Genomic DNA, 16,118 nt, shown 5'->3' with positions numbered 1-16,118 from the left:
TAAGGAGCTCTGTGTCACTGTTGAGCCCCCTGACTAGATGTATTTAATTGGCCTTTTTCTTATTTACTCTTTTTAGCAAATTATAACTTATATCTATTTTTTAAAAGGTTTTATCGGGCAAAGTGCAATTTCAAAGTGGCCGGCTTCTAGTCTGGCTCTGTCAGAGTTTAGTGGCTGCCGTGAAGAAATATGATTGTTTGCTGTGTGAATCATTTAAAGAATTGTTTGCCCCTATACAAAGTAATTGCAGCCTACTATAGGTATATTTTTGCAAAGAATATCATGGCAAAACAAATTAAACGTGGCAAGATATGTGGAGTAAAAAAAACAGAAGGCGGCAAAATATACAGACAACTTAAATAACTTTGCAACACGGAAGAACCCCATTAGCGAATTTATTAGGGAAACGGATGACAGAGAGGCATGGAGGGCCATGATCACTGATGTCTGTAGCAGACCCGGCACATGAAGAAAAAATATACGCATATAGCACCATTTTAAGTCGATCCATAGTTCATATCAAGCTTCATTAATCACGGCTATTCTCACCAGCACACCTGTGCCTCTTTGCTTTGGCATTACTTGAATATCTTTGACCACAAACGGAGCAGGCAAAAGGCTTCTCTCCGGTGTGGGTTCTTGTGTGCCTTTTTAATTTCTGCCTGTCAGAGAAACTTTGACCACAAACCAAGCAAGCAAAAGTCTTCTCTCCAGTGTGGGTTCTTGTGTGCATTTTTAAGATTCCTTTTTGAGTAAAACATTGACCACAAACGGAGCAGGTAAAAGGCTTATCTCCAGTGTGGGTTCTTGTGTGCACTTTTAAGCTTGATTTGTACGAGAAACGTCGGCCACAGACTGAGCAGGCAAAAGGTTTTTCACCAGTGTGGCTAATCATACGTCTTCTCAAATGAAAGTTGCAGCCAAAAGATTTTTTACATAGAGAACATTTCCAACATTTGTTGCCAGTGTGACATGTCACGTCACCGTCAGATTGTTTGTCATCAGTGCGAGAAGAGTGTGACGCGTCTTCAGCATCGGACATTAGAGCTAACCGGCTGTCTGCTTGTGATCCTCCACGGTGGTCCTCATCATCTTCAGTTGTTATCAGTTGTCTTGAGCTGCTGCTTGAAGGTTCCGCCCCTTTGTTGTTTTCATATAGACATTCATCTTTAGTCTTCAAATGGACATCAGTCCCAGGCAACTCTGTGAACTCCTCCTCCTCCTCCTCCTCTTTAATGTATAGTGGCAGCTGCTCCTCTTTATTTATGTTGGGAGGGTGTGGCTGCTCCTCTTCTTTAACCTGCAGAGGCTCCAGTTTGTCCTCCTCTTTCACGCCAGGGAAGTCTGACTCCTGCCGCTCAGGACAAAGATATATTTCACAGACGTCTGCGGGACACAAGAGACACAAGGTTTGGTAAATTTACTTTATTGTGGGGTTATGTATTTTATATTTAAGATTATCACATGGGCCACGCGAGCGCAATAATAACAAAGCCGGGAAAACATACGTGTGTAGATGTGTATGTATGTATGTACGTGTGTGTGTGTAGAAACAACAGATTTGCCTCAGTTAGTAAAAAAAAAGAAAAAAAGCAATGGCTTTGTGCTGTGTACAAGTGACACAGCGATGTGAAAATTGAAAAAGCAGTTCTGAGAAATTCAATTAAAATCTAAGTAATGTACCAAAGCGACAGACAAAAACTGTAAACGTAAGGTAACAAAGTGGCCGGATGAAGATTCCTCTCAAAATAAATGAATAAATATTGTTTAAAAGTATTGATTAAGCAAGAGACAAACCTGCTCTGTTCAACACAACACGAGGCTGCTTGCACACAGCGTCCAGCAGCTGACGTTGTCGCTCGTTCACCTCCTGTGCTCCACAAAGCTCTTTTTCGCACGTCACGTTCGTTGCAGCACACATATTCACGATATCGGCGACACTCTATTTTCACACTTGGCGTCTGCTGAGCCAATTAGTCGCTAACAAAACGCGTCTCCTTTTTTTGTGGTGGCTAGTGATAGAAAACGTTCTCTGTTTTCTTGCGTGTTGAAATAAAACTCAAAGTTGAGATCAAGTGAAGAGGCTTTCTAGCAAGAGATTTTATTTAGAAATTTCCGGATTTCCGGACCGGATAATTTATGGACAGAACTCTGCGTACATTTTCAGACATATACTCCTTTAGATAAGGACAGAAACCTTATTAGACATTTCTTTCCCAGGGACTAAACAAAGGCACTATACATGAGTAAAATTGAATAAACTGTTTTCTTACACAGCTCTAACTAAAATCAAAACGGTTAAGATATAAATTGAAACAGTAAAATATTTTCACAATGTTAACATTCCTTCAATTGGGCTCGAAAGAGCCCACAATAAACATTTAAACTTTTTTTTTTTTCGAGGAAAATACCAGCAGGATCTTCATCCCCCACATTGGATGCAATAGTGGGCATGAATGGGTTAGCAGAATCAACCATCATATAAGACGACTTATTTTGTACGTCCTGTTTTTCAATAGCAGTGGTAATAATTCTTTGGCAAAGAGAACGAATACATGGAATACAGCAACACCCGCACGTGGTTAACAAAGCAGCGGAAACAGCAACAGATATCAAAATTGAGGAAACTAAAGCTTTATAGCGCCCAAATACTTCCATCCAATTATCCCATACAGAAGTATCCACACCGGAATGCTCTTTCATTTTCTTATTGAGTGTCCGCAGTCCTTCAATTGCAATGGTTAAACTTCCATCTGGTGCAGTGTTGTTAGGAATAAAAGTGCAACACTGATCTCCAAACATTGAGCAAACTCCGCCCTTTTCTGCCAGCAACATATCTAGTGCAATTCGATTTTAATTAATATGTACTCATCTGGCACACCTCTTGGTACTCCAATTGCATCAATGTAGGTGGGGACATTCTGCTCTTGCCAAGAATACCGTTTGGTTCTCTGAAAAGGAGGAGGAGATTTTGGTTCACAATTATCAATCATTTGTAGAAGGTTATCAACAGAGGTGGGGTAGATTTGTACTGGCAGGAGGAGGGTGATGAGAGCACAATATCCTCTTGTATTCAAAGGCAACTTATCAAATATTCTGCTATCACCACACCACCACCAAATATCCGCCCTGGATCGCGGTTGGAACTTTTGTCCCACATCTATTGCCGAAATGCAGCGAGTGATGTGATTTAGTTCTCCCAATTGTTCTCCAGTACCCGTCATTTTAATACATGAAAAATTACCATTCGCAACTTTGTTTGAAAATATTGGTTTAGTTGTCTGCCAATTTACAAGGGGATACACCTTATCCCATTGAGAGCATTTGACATCGGGGACAGTCTTATTCATAAGTTCCATTACACAGTGATCCTCTATATTAGCAGGGATTACTCTCAGTAAAGGTCGTGGTCCCACGCATACCACACAGTTTTTTTCAGAGGCACGAGCCAGCAGTAGCCAATTCTTACTGCTGCCGGACAATCCTGTCATAACACGGAACCACTCAACTACACCATCAATCGGTACGCTGACAGCCTCCACCCCGGTCTCCATCGTGTATTTAGTCATTTTTGGTTGTTCTAACTTACTCATAGTCTTATTTACACAAACTAAAATGGGAAAATATGGATCAGGTCCGGAAAACCATGCCCATAACAATAGCCCAAAACAGGAGGTGTTATATAGAGTTGCATTAGGCGGCCGTATATTTCCATCAGGAAGAGCAAAGGTCAAATCGAGTCAACCTCCCATTTTACGCAATGTTATCCTTTTGCTAAAGAAAATTGCCTCCTTGCTAGTTCCCGGAGGCCAGTATCGTCCGTTCTGGGTGGTTATCAAAGCACTCCAGTCTCGCCGTAAATGTCCTGTCAAACACCACCAGTATTTCACCCAGTCCCCCCCTTTTGTCTGCTTCCCTCTCCTAAATCCCTTCAAAGATTTAATTGGAATTTTAACAGAGGTGTTTGTGTTTGGAGCCACTATCACAGCAATTGAGTTATCATAAGTCCAGGATATGATCCAGGGAATGCGTGGAGAATCAATACCTCGCTTAATACGATGTGTTGCAGTTACGCTCAAAGTTGGAGCAAGGGGGTTACAGAAATACCATATCAGCATCAACATCAACATGAGAAAAAGTGTCGTGATGTAACAGCGTTTGGAGATGTGTTACCGCCTCGAAGCCATCTCGTGATGAAGTTCTTTGTTGAATGAAAAGAGTGGCGTGTTAGTTTTTTGTCAGGATCCTGGTCAACTGCCAGGGATGCAAGGATTGGTCACCGGGATTATTCTGCCCGCAAATGTGACTCTTCGTGGAATGATGCCCAGAAAAAGGGCACTTGACTCAATCTCCGTTGAATGATGTCCTCTGAAACGGCAGCTCGACAACCGGGCACTGGATCACTGGATCAGCAGACGTGGCCCTCAGGTCGGGTCGTCCGTTGGTCCGCAGGTGGTGGGATCGCTGAGCCAGAGGCGGATCCGGCGGGCCTGGTAGACGAGATGTGGTACCAGGTGTCCCCCTTTTTATGCAAGCGCACTGCACAAGACGTTCTCTCCGTGACCTTGTGGGGTCCGGTCCATCTAGGAGCAGACCATTTTCTTTTAGTCACTTTTAACCACACATATTCACAATCATTTATTTCTAAAGGCGCATCTGGACACTTTTTTGTTAGCTTGGAGAACATAGATGCTAACTGTTTGAGTACTGGAGGTCCTGCAATGTGCGACTCACCCAGCGGTGCAACAGGAGCCGGAAATGGTCTGTTTTTGTGACCTTCAAACGGAGTCCGGCCTTTGGCTGAGTTTAGTGACATTCACACATTCATTAATGCAATAGGAAGAGCTTGTAGCCAATTCAAATTTGACGAGGCCAGTGCTTTAGCAAATTTTTCTTTAATATTTCTATTCATTCGCTCAACCTGTCTTTGGGATTGGGGATGATAAACTGACCCGAATGTATGTCTTGGCCCCGATGCTTTTTCTACTTCCTGTAGATGTTTGTTTTTGAAATGCGTTCCATTGTCTGATCTAATTTTTCTGGGAAACCCATGTGATGGTATGTAATGATTAATCAAATGTTTTACCACGACCTCTGCTGTTTCAGATTTGCATTGATATGCCTCAGGCCATCTGGAAAAGGAGTCCACAATTAACAACAATTATCGGTATCCTTCCACTGGTCTTATCATGTCAGTAAAATCCATTGAAATTACCTGTCCCGGGGCAGTCACTTCTGGATCGTGAGTGCCCGGAGTAGGTTTAGATGTAGGCATACTGTTAAATTTATTGCAAACACTGCAGTCCTGCAGTTCACTTTTAACAATTTGTCTCATGTAAGGATGCCAGCAATTGCGCAGTCGTCTCAATATTTCCTCTGTACCAACATGGCACAGTCCATGGGCTTCAGAAATCAGTTTTTTTAATTGTTTCTGCGATGGGATATATTTACCTTGTTTCTGCCATATACCTGCTCCATCCTTTTGACCTCCTTTTGACAGCCACACACTTTGTTCTTCCGGACTGGCCTTCTCCTGCCACAGCTTAATTGTTTCTGTGGTTATTTCTTGTCCTAATTCACCTTCACTCACCATCAATTGTAATGTTGGGCTGTAACCCGCTGCTTGTTTTGCCGCCTTGTCTGCCGAATCATTTCCTACTGACACAAAATCATTATTTTTTGAATGTCCTTTACATTTTATCACAGCTACTGCTTTAGGCAGTAGTAAGGCGTCTTTCAAATCAAAGATGTCTTGATGGTGTTTGATAGGCGTCCCTGAAGCAGTCATGAAGTCATTTCTTTGCCATTCTTTTATGGCTGTATGTATCACTACATACGCATAACCGTGTAAATGTTCACAATCTTATCTTTTGCTATTTTTAATGCCGTTGTCACAGCCACTATTTCTGTTCTTTGAAGCAAAAGCTGCACACAGAGGATGACGTTGTTCATATTTTTCAAGAGGTGTTGATGCATAAAGGCAAACATGTCTATTACCATTTTCCCCCTTCTGAAAAAGAACAGCCGAAACACTGATGGATTTTTCAGAAACATCCAGGAAGAACATTTTAGTGTAATCAGGGACGACAAGAGCCGCAGCTGATGACAAAAACTGTTTCAGCAGAACAAAAGAGTTCTCAGCAGCTGGAGTCCAATTAAGAGCATGTGACAGGTTTCTCGTTCCTTTTTCATTCACTAATTGTCTGAGAGAATGAGTCAGTTCCGCGAAATCTGGAACATGATGTCTGGAATAGTTGCACAGACCCAGAAAAGCCAACATTTGTTTAACATTTGTCGGTTTGGGATGGTGCAAAATGTCATCTTTGTATGATGGAGAAATACCTGTTCCATGCCTCGATAAGTCGACCCAGGAATGAAACCTGAGGTCGGGCAATTTGGAATTTGCCTTTGGAGCACTTCAAACCCACCGAAGCCAGGTGGCTCAAAAGGAGCTGTGTAGCTTGAAGGCAGGACTCCTCCGATGGTGCAGCTAGGAGTAGATCATCCACATACTGCACTAAAAGAACATCAGGAGGAAGTTGGAGAGGTGACAGCAGCTGTCGAAGGGAAGCGTTGAAAACTCCAGGAGACAACACAAAACACTGAGGAAGCCGGGTGTAGGAGTAACACTCATTATTCCACGTAAATGCAAAATACTTCTGCACAGACAGGTCAAGAGGGATGCAAAAAAATGCATTTGCAAGATCAATGCAGGTAAAATGCGTATGCAATGGAGTAATTTGTGACAGCGCAGAATGCGGATTTGGCACCGGGAGTGCTGGTGTCAAAACTTTAGCATTAATAGCTCTGAGATCATGCACCATACGAAATTCACCAGTATTTTTCTTTACTACTGGGAGAATAGGAGTATTGTAGCTAGACCGATCAATTTTACAAAGAACCCCTGCTTTTGGCAAACCATCAATTGTTACTGAGATGCCAAGTCGCCCTTCATTTTTCATTGGGTACTGTGGCACCCAAATGGAGTCGGGTTTTAATTCAAAAGTTACTGGAGCAACTTTACACAGGCCCACATCAGTCGGGTCAGTAGACCACAGTGCAGCAGGCAAGGATTGTAACATGTCACCAGCAAGCTCGCTGTCAGATGTCTCTCGTCCATGATGTCGGTCCAAAAGCTGATGTTCTAAAACAGACATGGAAATAAACAAATCAGATTTAATCCAATAAGCATCAAGAGATTTGGAATATAGTAAATCTGTATGTATAGAATGTTGCCAATCCGTTGCTCTTGTGCAGGCCAGGACAAATGGACCCAAATCTTTTGCCGTGTGCTGGGATGACACCATCAGTGAAATATGAAGATGCCATGCCAGCACAGATTCACCAGGTGGTTCCGCCATCTCATACCACCGAGATTGTTCTTCAGTCAGATTAACAGAAAACTATCCTAGAAAAACTGGGTTTATTATTTTACACCTATTTTATTCCACGGATTTTTCCGCAAAAATGCGGCCCGTACCGTAGATCGCACCGGGACAAATGAGGTATCAAACGATGTGGCTCGATCTGACTCGCTGCGCTATTATTTTTCTAGGAATTCCCAGTTACCATGGCGACGCTATTCCCAAAAAAGTCCCAAAAAAAGTCCCATAGTAATGAATGGGAAACCGAAAGAGATCAACTCCAATCAAGCACCTTTTTCCAAGACACACATACGTTAACCGACCGATATGAATTTTAGCTAATTTTGTTGCAATTTTTCTCATCTTTAGCTCAGTGTCAAAAATTTTAAGGAATGAAAGCTCTCCCCCCTGTGCGGGTTCAAAGACAGTGAGTGAAATAGCCTTATAACATTGTGTGTATTGGATCGGCTTGAGCGGACCAATTAAGAATCAGAGTGTAGACAGGGAAAAAATTGATTTCCAAGTTTCACTTCAACTCGTCACCATGGCCACAATCTTTGCTCACTAGACATCAAATTCGCACATTTTGTAGCCACAAGTGTCTAGTTTCTGACATTATTTGGCTAAGGTGTCATTTAGTACCTTTATTTTCACTTTAAGCGAGGAGAAGTCGGACTATTTCGCCTCTTTTTCCATGTTAATTTTGGCGTTTTTCCCTCTTCCTTTTCGATCAATCATAAGTTTTCAACCTGCTCTCATTTGGTCATTTTTCATCCGATTAAAAAACTGAGAACATGCTCGCGTTCCCCAAACCCTTGCCGTTCTAACGAGCCATTTCTGGAATCTGCATCTTTAACCGTTAAGTCGTGAGAGGCTTTTGTTTGAGGTGTGCGTATCCTATACAAAATCAATGGAATGTTGGTGCGTGACGTCTCCCAACACTCAAGTTAATCAAATGTGTATGCGTTCTTAAAGGGACAGTAAGATACTTTTAGTTGATGTTGATTATGGTTAACTTCCACATTTCTTGACCGATTTCAATGGTTTAAATTTTAAACTGTTCAGCTCATTTCAATGTTAGTTCAAATCAAATGTGTGTGCGTGAATGTTTCTTAAAGGGGCAGTAATACTTTTAGTTGATTATGGTTAACTTCCACATTTCTTGACCGATTTCAATGGTTTAAATTTTAAACTGTTCAGCTCATTTCAATGTTAGTTCAAATCAAATGTGTGTGCGTGAATGTGCATGTTTCTTAAAGGGGTAGTAATACTTTGTTGATTATGGTTAACTTCCACATTTCTTGACCGATTTCTATGGTTTAAATTTTAAACTGTTCAGCTCATTTAAAAGAGTCAGCAGGCCCATTCAAAATTTCCGCGGAAATGTTTCTAGTTGCCAATTGTAATTCAGTATTCCTATGTTTTTCAGTTTTTGAATCAATATCTTTCGCATACCTTCTCAGATGATGTTTAAGATGAGACAACCACCTGGCGTGATCAGATCGGGCAAATCGGGATTCACCTCCATGGCCTGCACAACAGACCTAGGGACTCCTTTCAGTTTTCAACGAATATTCCACAAGAGCTCGGTCAATAAACGCCGCAGCCTCCTCATCAGCTTTTGGAGCAAACATCCAAGTCAGATATGACAACTTCCGGGAGTGGGAACAACCCGCCAAGCGCTTCAAACAGCGTTAAATAATTGTCACGTGATAGTGCCTCACCATCCATTAAAGATGATATTCCTGAATTCGTCATCAGCACTTCAAGTTGAGAGAGAGGGCATGCCTGCGTTAAGAGTGCACGCACATCTCCCGCAGTTAAAATCTGACCTGTCAACTCTCTCTGCAGAGACCTCAGCCAGTTTTCACCCCCCGCTGGCAGTGGGGGAAGATTATGCAAAAGTACGCTCAAGTCAGAAGGCAAATAAGGCTTATACACGGTAGCCGAATTCCCGGTGGCTGGATCAACTTTCGCTAACATGGGTGCTTGCAAACCTACTTTAGAACGAGTCGCAGGTTTTTTAGGAGTACTGTCTGGGAGTCTGTCGGTCGCACTAGTGTCACGTATTCCCATAACATCCCCAACGGCACATGTTAGATCAGCTAGCTTTTTTTGAATTTCTACAATTTGATAGCTATTCGCCAATGCATTAGAAGCTTCATTAGTCATGTCACGTTCACGTTGCCGAAACAATTCGTCTCGTTCCGCCTTTTTATAAACGGTTTTGTTCTGTCAATTCGTCGTCTGCAGCTTTTTCAAAGCGAGAAAGAATTGTACGCCATTTGCTGCAAACTACCTGGGGCACTTCAGCGTGTCTAGTCAGTTCCAAACCGAAAGCTCTAGCCTGGTTAAATTTTTTCTGCGGGTCATCCTTCATAGCCAATATTTCGTCTAATTTTTCCTCCAATTGTTTCACAGAGGCGTTTACGCTAGCTGCCAAGCCGTCAGCCGCGGCCTGCAAAATAGATCGATGCGGTCGAGGATTCGCATCACAATTTTCACCATTCCAATCCACATTGAGATTACCGCCATTTACAGCCAATATAGCTGTTAGTTTAGCATCAAAATCAGCCACTTTGTCATCACCAGCTTCTATCATAGCCATCCGAGCGATTTTAACGGAACTGCCCAAAGCCAACATTCTAGCATTAATCATCATTCGATCAACTTTTTTACAATTTCCTCTGACTCTTCTACCATTTAAAGAAAATACAAAAGTCTCTCGTACCATTTCGTCCAGCGATTGCCGTTTTTTCACGCATGCCAATTCCACCGCTTTCATCAAAGATATCAAGCAAACCGCGGATGTCAACGGTGGAAACCAACCTTTTTCACAGCAAGCCGTCATCCAATCATTCAATAGTACTTTCATTTTACGTCGATGTTTTTCGGGCATGGCTCCGACTGAAACCTCGGAAGCATTCTTAACTTGTACATCCAAGAATAAGTTCCGACTATGAACCGGAAGTACTTTTAGGTCAAACCATTCGGTGTCGCGGTCAAAACCGCCCTCCATTATTTATTTTAATTATTCACCTCTTTAGTTATTATTATATCCAAGTCGTATTAATATTTATCAATTCAGTGACGTCTCACTTGTAGTATGATAGTTCAATAGGTTAAATTTATTCGACAACGTTACTCGTTCCTCCCCTCAAAAAATAAACAAACTAATAAAATTAACCACAGATAAAAGAAATAACTCCGAAAAAAACCCTGACACATTTAACAAATACAGACAAACATGAAACGCCTCCGAAGAACACGGACACACGTAACAAGTACAGTACGAAACAGGAAATACCTCCGAAGCGCACGGACACACTTCACAAAATACAACGTGCCTTCGTTAAAAATAATAAAAAATAACTTATATCCGGATCCAGCGATTTCTTAGTAGTAGCGTAATAAAGCCCTATGTCAACCTGTACCTCTTAAAATTCATAAAATAACCATCATGATCTCTAGATTTCTTAGCGGCAGCGTAATAAACCTCCGCGTCTATCCGTTTTCCTCTCAAAATTCATAAAATAACCATCATGATCCATCAATTTCTTCACAGCGGTGAGACTCCCGTCCCAAAAACAAAATAAAACCGCTTGCTTCAACCTGTATATCTTAAAATTCTTAATGCTTCTTCAGCTGCACATAAACCAACGTGACGGTACTTCCGTAAACAATGACCTCGTCACCACGTACGTGTATAGTTCAATGTCGTAGTAAAATCCCAAATCAAGGACTTCGCGTCCCTTCGTTAAGCGAACTACTTCAAACTCTACTAATACCTGTTCACTCAGACCTCATGTAAAATTTAGACAATTTAGAAGACGAAAACCGGTTGCAGCGGTCCCAAACAGACAGAACTTCCCTACGTGGATAAACGTCTCTACTTACCGTAATTAATTATTTAGGCGCCTAGAAGTTCCGCCCGTCCGTGAACGCCGCAGCCTGTAATCGTCAAAATGTCGGGCGTCACCATCTGATAGAAGACATTCTCTGTTTTCTTGCGTGTTGAAATAAAACTCAAAGTTGAGATCAAGTGAAGAGGCTTTCTTGCAAGAGATTTTATTTAGAAATTTCTAAAGTCATTCAGGACCCTTACTGAATCAGAAGTGGTCTCCAAATATGTCCTCCTTCTGGACTCATCCCAACTTATACAAAAACAATGTTTACAGAAAATAGTCTCCCCCTCCTGTCTCCTGTCCTTGTGGTAAGAGTGAAATACAAAAACAGATAATAAATCTTCAGCTCGTATCTTAGTCCACTCCAGATGTAGGAAAATGATTGGTCCCGGCACCTCCTGGACCGGATAATTTATGGACAGAACTCTGCGTACATTTTCAGACATATACTCCTTTAGATAAGAAAAGAAACCTTATTAGACATGTATTTCCCAGGGACTAAACAAAGGCACTATACATGAGTAAAATTGAATAAACTGTTTTCTTATTTTTACACAGCTCTAACTAAAATCAAAACGGTTAAGATATAAATTGAAACAGTAAAATTTTTTCACAATGTTAACACTAGCAAGCTAAGCAAAACAGGGCCGAGAGATGTTGATGAGCACCGCCTGATACGAATGTAAGCGGACACGAAATGTAGCAATTATGTTTGACTTCTCTAAAGTAGCGACGCACGCACAGTGTCGATGTTTAAGTCCATTCAGTCAGAAATCAAGAAGGATTATATAGCGAAGCGCGAAAGCGTGCGTGTCTACGCCAAAGCGGCCTGGAACGGAGTATCAAAGTCACGTGAAACCTACGGCAACTCCAGCTGGACAAATCTCATTGCCGGGGAAAACCATGATGTAATAATAAACAAAAATATCACGCGGAACGATATATTTACCAGGAGAACAAAAGGGACACATCAAAACTGCATTTGGACGAATAAGAAACACGTGTAGTACCTGTACAGCGTTGTTTTAAAGCTGTAAAATCGTGCTCAACAAAATTGCTAATCAGCGCAGAGCAGCGCATCCACGAACCTGAGCACTTATGACACGTAAAAATAAAGCTGTATTCCTGAAGCGAAAACAAGAAGAGTTACAACAGTTTGATGACCTCTAAATATAGGTGTGTGTGTGCGTGCGTAAAATGGTGGGCTTGAGGACCCGGGGGAACATTATAGGGGCTCTGGGACCTGGGGAAAGGAAGGAGTGGCGCTCGTGAGATCCCACATTGATTGCTGCAGGTGCGCATGTGGCCACATAGCCACAGACACGAGGACGCCCAACATATTGCACAAGAGAATCTAGACGCCTGTCGAGTAAGCTGCTCAAAGTAGCAGGGAATCCGTCAAGACTGTAAGCATATAATAAAATTACCTGTCATAAGTTTACTACCCGCTGATATCTCTCACATACAATTAGGGCTCCATTTCAGCCTACCGGCACCTGCGCAACACCCCGGAAGCAAGGTAGCATTTGGGAGGGAACATTGTCCAAAAGATATGATCTGTTTACTTAATTGAATACAATTCTCCTATCAAGAGTCTTTTATCTATATTTACCTTCATTATTATTATTTAAGTATTATAATAATGGGATGAGCGGTAGATGGATGGATGCATTCAGTTACACAATGCAAGAAACAATGTTTGTCTTTGTAGGAGGGCCCAACCAGGAGCTCTGTGCCACTGTTTATCCCCCTGACCCGTTTTATTTAATTGGCCTTTTACTGATTTCCACCCCTCAGCATCCCTATTTAATAAAGGCTTTATAGGGCAAAGTGCAATATAGATGTGGCCGGCATCCAGTCTGGCTCTGCCAGCTTAGTGGCTGCCGCGAGAGAATAATATTGTTTGCCTACATGAATCTGTTAAAGAATTGTTTGCCCCTATACAAAGTAATTGCAGCCTACTATAGGTATATCTCTGCAAAGAATATCATGGCAAAACAAATTAAACGTGGCAAGATATGTGGAGTAAAAAAAACAGAAGGCGGCAAAATATACAGACAACTTAAATAACTTTGCAACACGGAAGAACCCCATTAGCGAATTTATTAGGAAAACGGATGACAGAGAGGCATGGAGGGCCATGATCACTGATGTCTGTAGCAGACCCGGCACAAGAAGAAGAAATATACGCATATAACAGGGTTAAGTCAAGACACATACAATATACAATGCAAGTACACAGATCCTTCGTTCATTCAGCGGTAGACAGGATTTCTGCACCATTTTAAAAGTCAATGCATAAATGAGTTCATATCAAGCTTCATTAATCACGGCTATTCTCACCAGCACACCTGTGCCTCTTAGTATTGGCATTACTTGAATATATTTGACCACAAACTGAGCAGGCAAAAGGCTTCTCTCCGGTGTGGGTTATTGTGTGCATTTTTAATTTCTGCCTGTCAGAGAAACTTTGACCACAAACTGAGCAGGGAAAAGGTTTTTCACCAGTGTGGCTAATCATATGTCTTCTCAAATGAAAGTTGCTGCCAAAAGTTTGTTTACATAGAGAACATTTCCAACGTTTGCTGCCAGTGTGACATGTCACGTCACCGTCAGACTGTTCGCCATCAGTGTGAGAAGAGTGTGACGCGTCTTCAGCATCTGACATTAGAGCTAACCGGCTGTCTGCTTGTGATCCTCCACGGTGGTCCTCATCATCTTCAGTTGTTATCAGTTGTCTTGAGCTGCTGCTTGAAGGCTCCGCCCCTTTGTTGTTTTCATATAGACATTCATCTTTAGACTTCAAATGGACATCAGTCCCGGGCAACTCTGTGAACTCTTCCTCCTCCTCTTTAATGTATAGTGGCAGCTGCTCCTCTTTATTTTTGTTGGGAGGGTGTGGCTGCTCCTCTTCTTTAACCTGGAGAGGAAGTCTGACTCCTGAAGATATATTTCACCGACGCCTGCGGGACGCAAGAGACACAAGGTTTGGTAAATTCACTTTATTGTGAGGTTATGTATTTTATATTTAGGATTATCACATGGGCCACGTGAGCGCAGTAATAACAAAGCCGGGAAAACGTATGTGTATGGATTGTTAGAAGACTCCTTTGTCTTCCGCGTGTATGTTGTTTTTTGGGTAGAGAGAATGTTGATTTTCTGAATACAGACTGGAGATCGGTGAACAGGTCCTTCGAAGGATTTATTTTACAGAATATTCCGGACACAAGCGAGCTCCCAGCAATGGTGGGAGTCTCTCGCAAGTGTGTCGATTACAGACACTTAGAACTTTTTTATACTATCTTGAAGGGCGGTTCCAAACAGTCCACCTGGAGTTCACCGGACATGAGATAAGACTTTAAAAACATCATTGATTACAGACACTTGAACCACAGACAATGGCCCATTGTTGTGGAAATTGATGAGATCCCAGTCATGACGATAAGATTTTAAACACATAATTGATTACAGACACTTGGCAGAAATTGCGACATCACTCACAAAGACACATCCGCAGATAAAAGTTCTACTGAGGAAATAAATAAATTAAAACAGTTATGACTAAATCTGGGCAGAAGACCCTCTTCAGTATGTACATATTTGTGTGTAGAAACAACCGATTTGCCTCAGCGTGTAAAAAAAGAAAAGAAAAAAAGGAACAATCGCTTAGTGCTGTGTACAAGTGACACGACAACGTGAAAATTGAAAAAGCAGTTCGGAGAAATTCAATTCAGATCTGAGTAAAGTACCAAAGCGACAGACAAAAACTGTAAATGTAAAGTAACGGAGTGGCCGGATGAAGATTACTTAAAAGAAAAAAGAAAAAAAAGAATACATATTGTTGAAAAGTATTGATTAAGCAAGTGACAAACCTGCTCTGTTCAACACAACACGAGGCTGCTTGCACACAGCGTCCAGCAGCTGACGTTGTCGCTCGTTCTCCTCCTGTGCTCCACAAAGCTCTTTTTCGCACGTCACGTTCGTTGCAGCACACATATTCACGATATCGGCGACACTCTATGCTCACACTTGGCGTCTGCTGAGCCAATTAGTCGCTAACAAAACGCGTCTCCTTTTTTGTGGTGGCTAGTGTTAGAGTAATCAATATTTATATTGTACTCTTTGCCTGTTCAATTAACTGAATGGTGAGATTCTGGTGAAGAAGTCCCTTTGCAAAGGTATCAAAAGCTTTTGATGACAACAATTGAACTCTCTCAAGCAGTGTGTTCAGATTGTGTGTCTTCTCTCCTCCGGCACATCATTATTTATTGAAAAGTGGGTGAATACGAAAAGTCTCCTCCCTTAGCCCACAGTACATTTGTTTACAACTCAGTAAATACCAGAAAATCCCTCTCTACTCCCTCTCCGAGTTCCCATAGGTATAAATCAGATTAGAGAAAAACAATCATACATCCGCCTGTCTCTTCCGACAGAGACAGGTACCAGACTACATACACTCCCTTATTTTCTCAGGAGAGTGAGACAGATACAATAGACAATCCCATTCATTGAGCTCCACAGCTATAACTAAATCCAAAACGGCTAAAATATAAATTGAAACTGAAAAACAATGTTAATAACTTAAGACTAGCAAGCTAAGCAAAGCTAAGCTAAACAGGGCCGAGAGATGTTGACGAGCAACGCCTGATACGAATGTAAGCAGACACGAAATGTAGCAATTATTTTTGACTTCTCTAAAGTAGCGACGCACGCACAGTGATGATGTTTAAGTCCATTCAGTCAGAAATCAAGAAGGATTATATAGCGAAGCGCGAAAGCGTGCGTGTCTATGCCAAAGCGGCCTGGAAGGGAGTATCATCGTCACGTGAAACCTACGGCAATTCCAGTT

General features: G+C 41.8%; 1 protein-coding gene and 1 pseudogene across 1 annotated transcript; both read right to left on the bottom strand.

Annotated features, from left to right (window-relative positions):
• Positions 1–529: 529 nt before the first annotated feature.
• LOC147157992 (uncharacterized) lies at positions 530–15,265 on the bottom strand. The gene is made up of 4 exons (XM_086063334.1): positions 15,142–15,265; positions 14,227–14,232; positions 13,621–14,119; positions 530–899 (listed from the first exon to the last, which is right to left on the bottom strand). Exons 1-4 carry the CDS (start codon positions 15,263–15,265, stop codon positions 530–532), a joined length of 999 nt encoding a protein of 332 aa, XP_085919460.1.
• On the bottom strand, positions 1,377–4,197 carry LOC147157993 (uncharacterized; annotated as a pseudogene).
• Positions 15,266–16,118: the final 853 nt, after the last annotated feature.

The sequence above is a fragment of the Leptonotus elevatus genome, chromosome 19 (assembly GCF_054856555.1).
Source record: "Leptonotus elevatus isolate MCC_2025b chromosome 19, RoL_Lele_1.0, whole genome shotgun sequence".
Lineage (NCBI taxonomy): Eukaryota > Metazoa > Chordata > Actinopteri > Syngnathiformes > Syngnathidae > Leptonotus > Leptonotus elevatus.
Note: the sequence above shows the minus strand (reverse complement) of the source record. Positions and strands in the feature narration are given on the sequence as shown.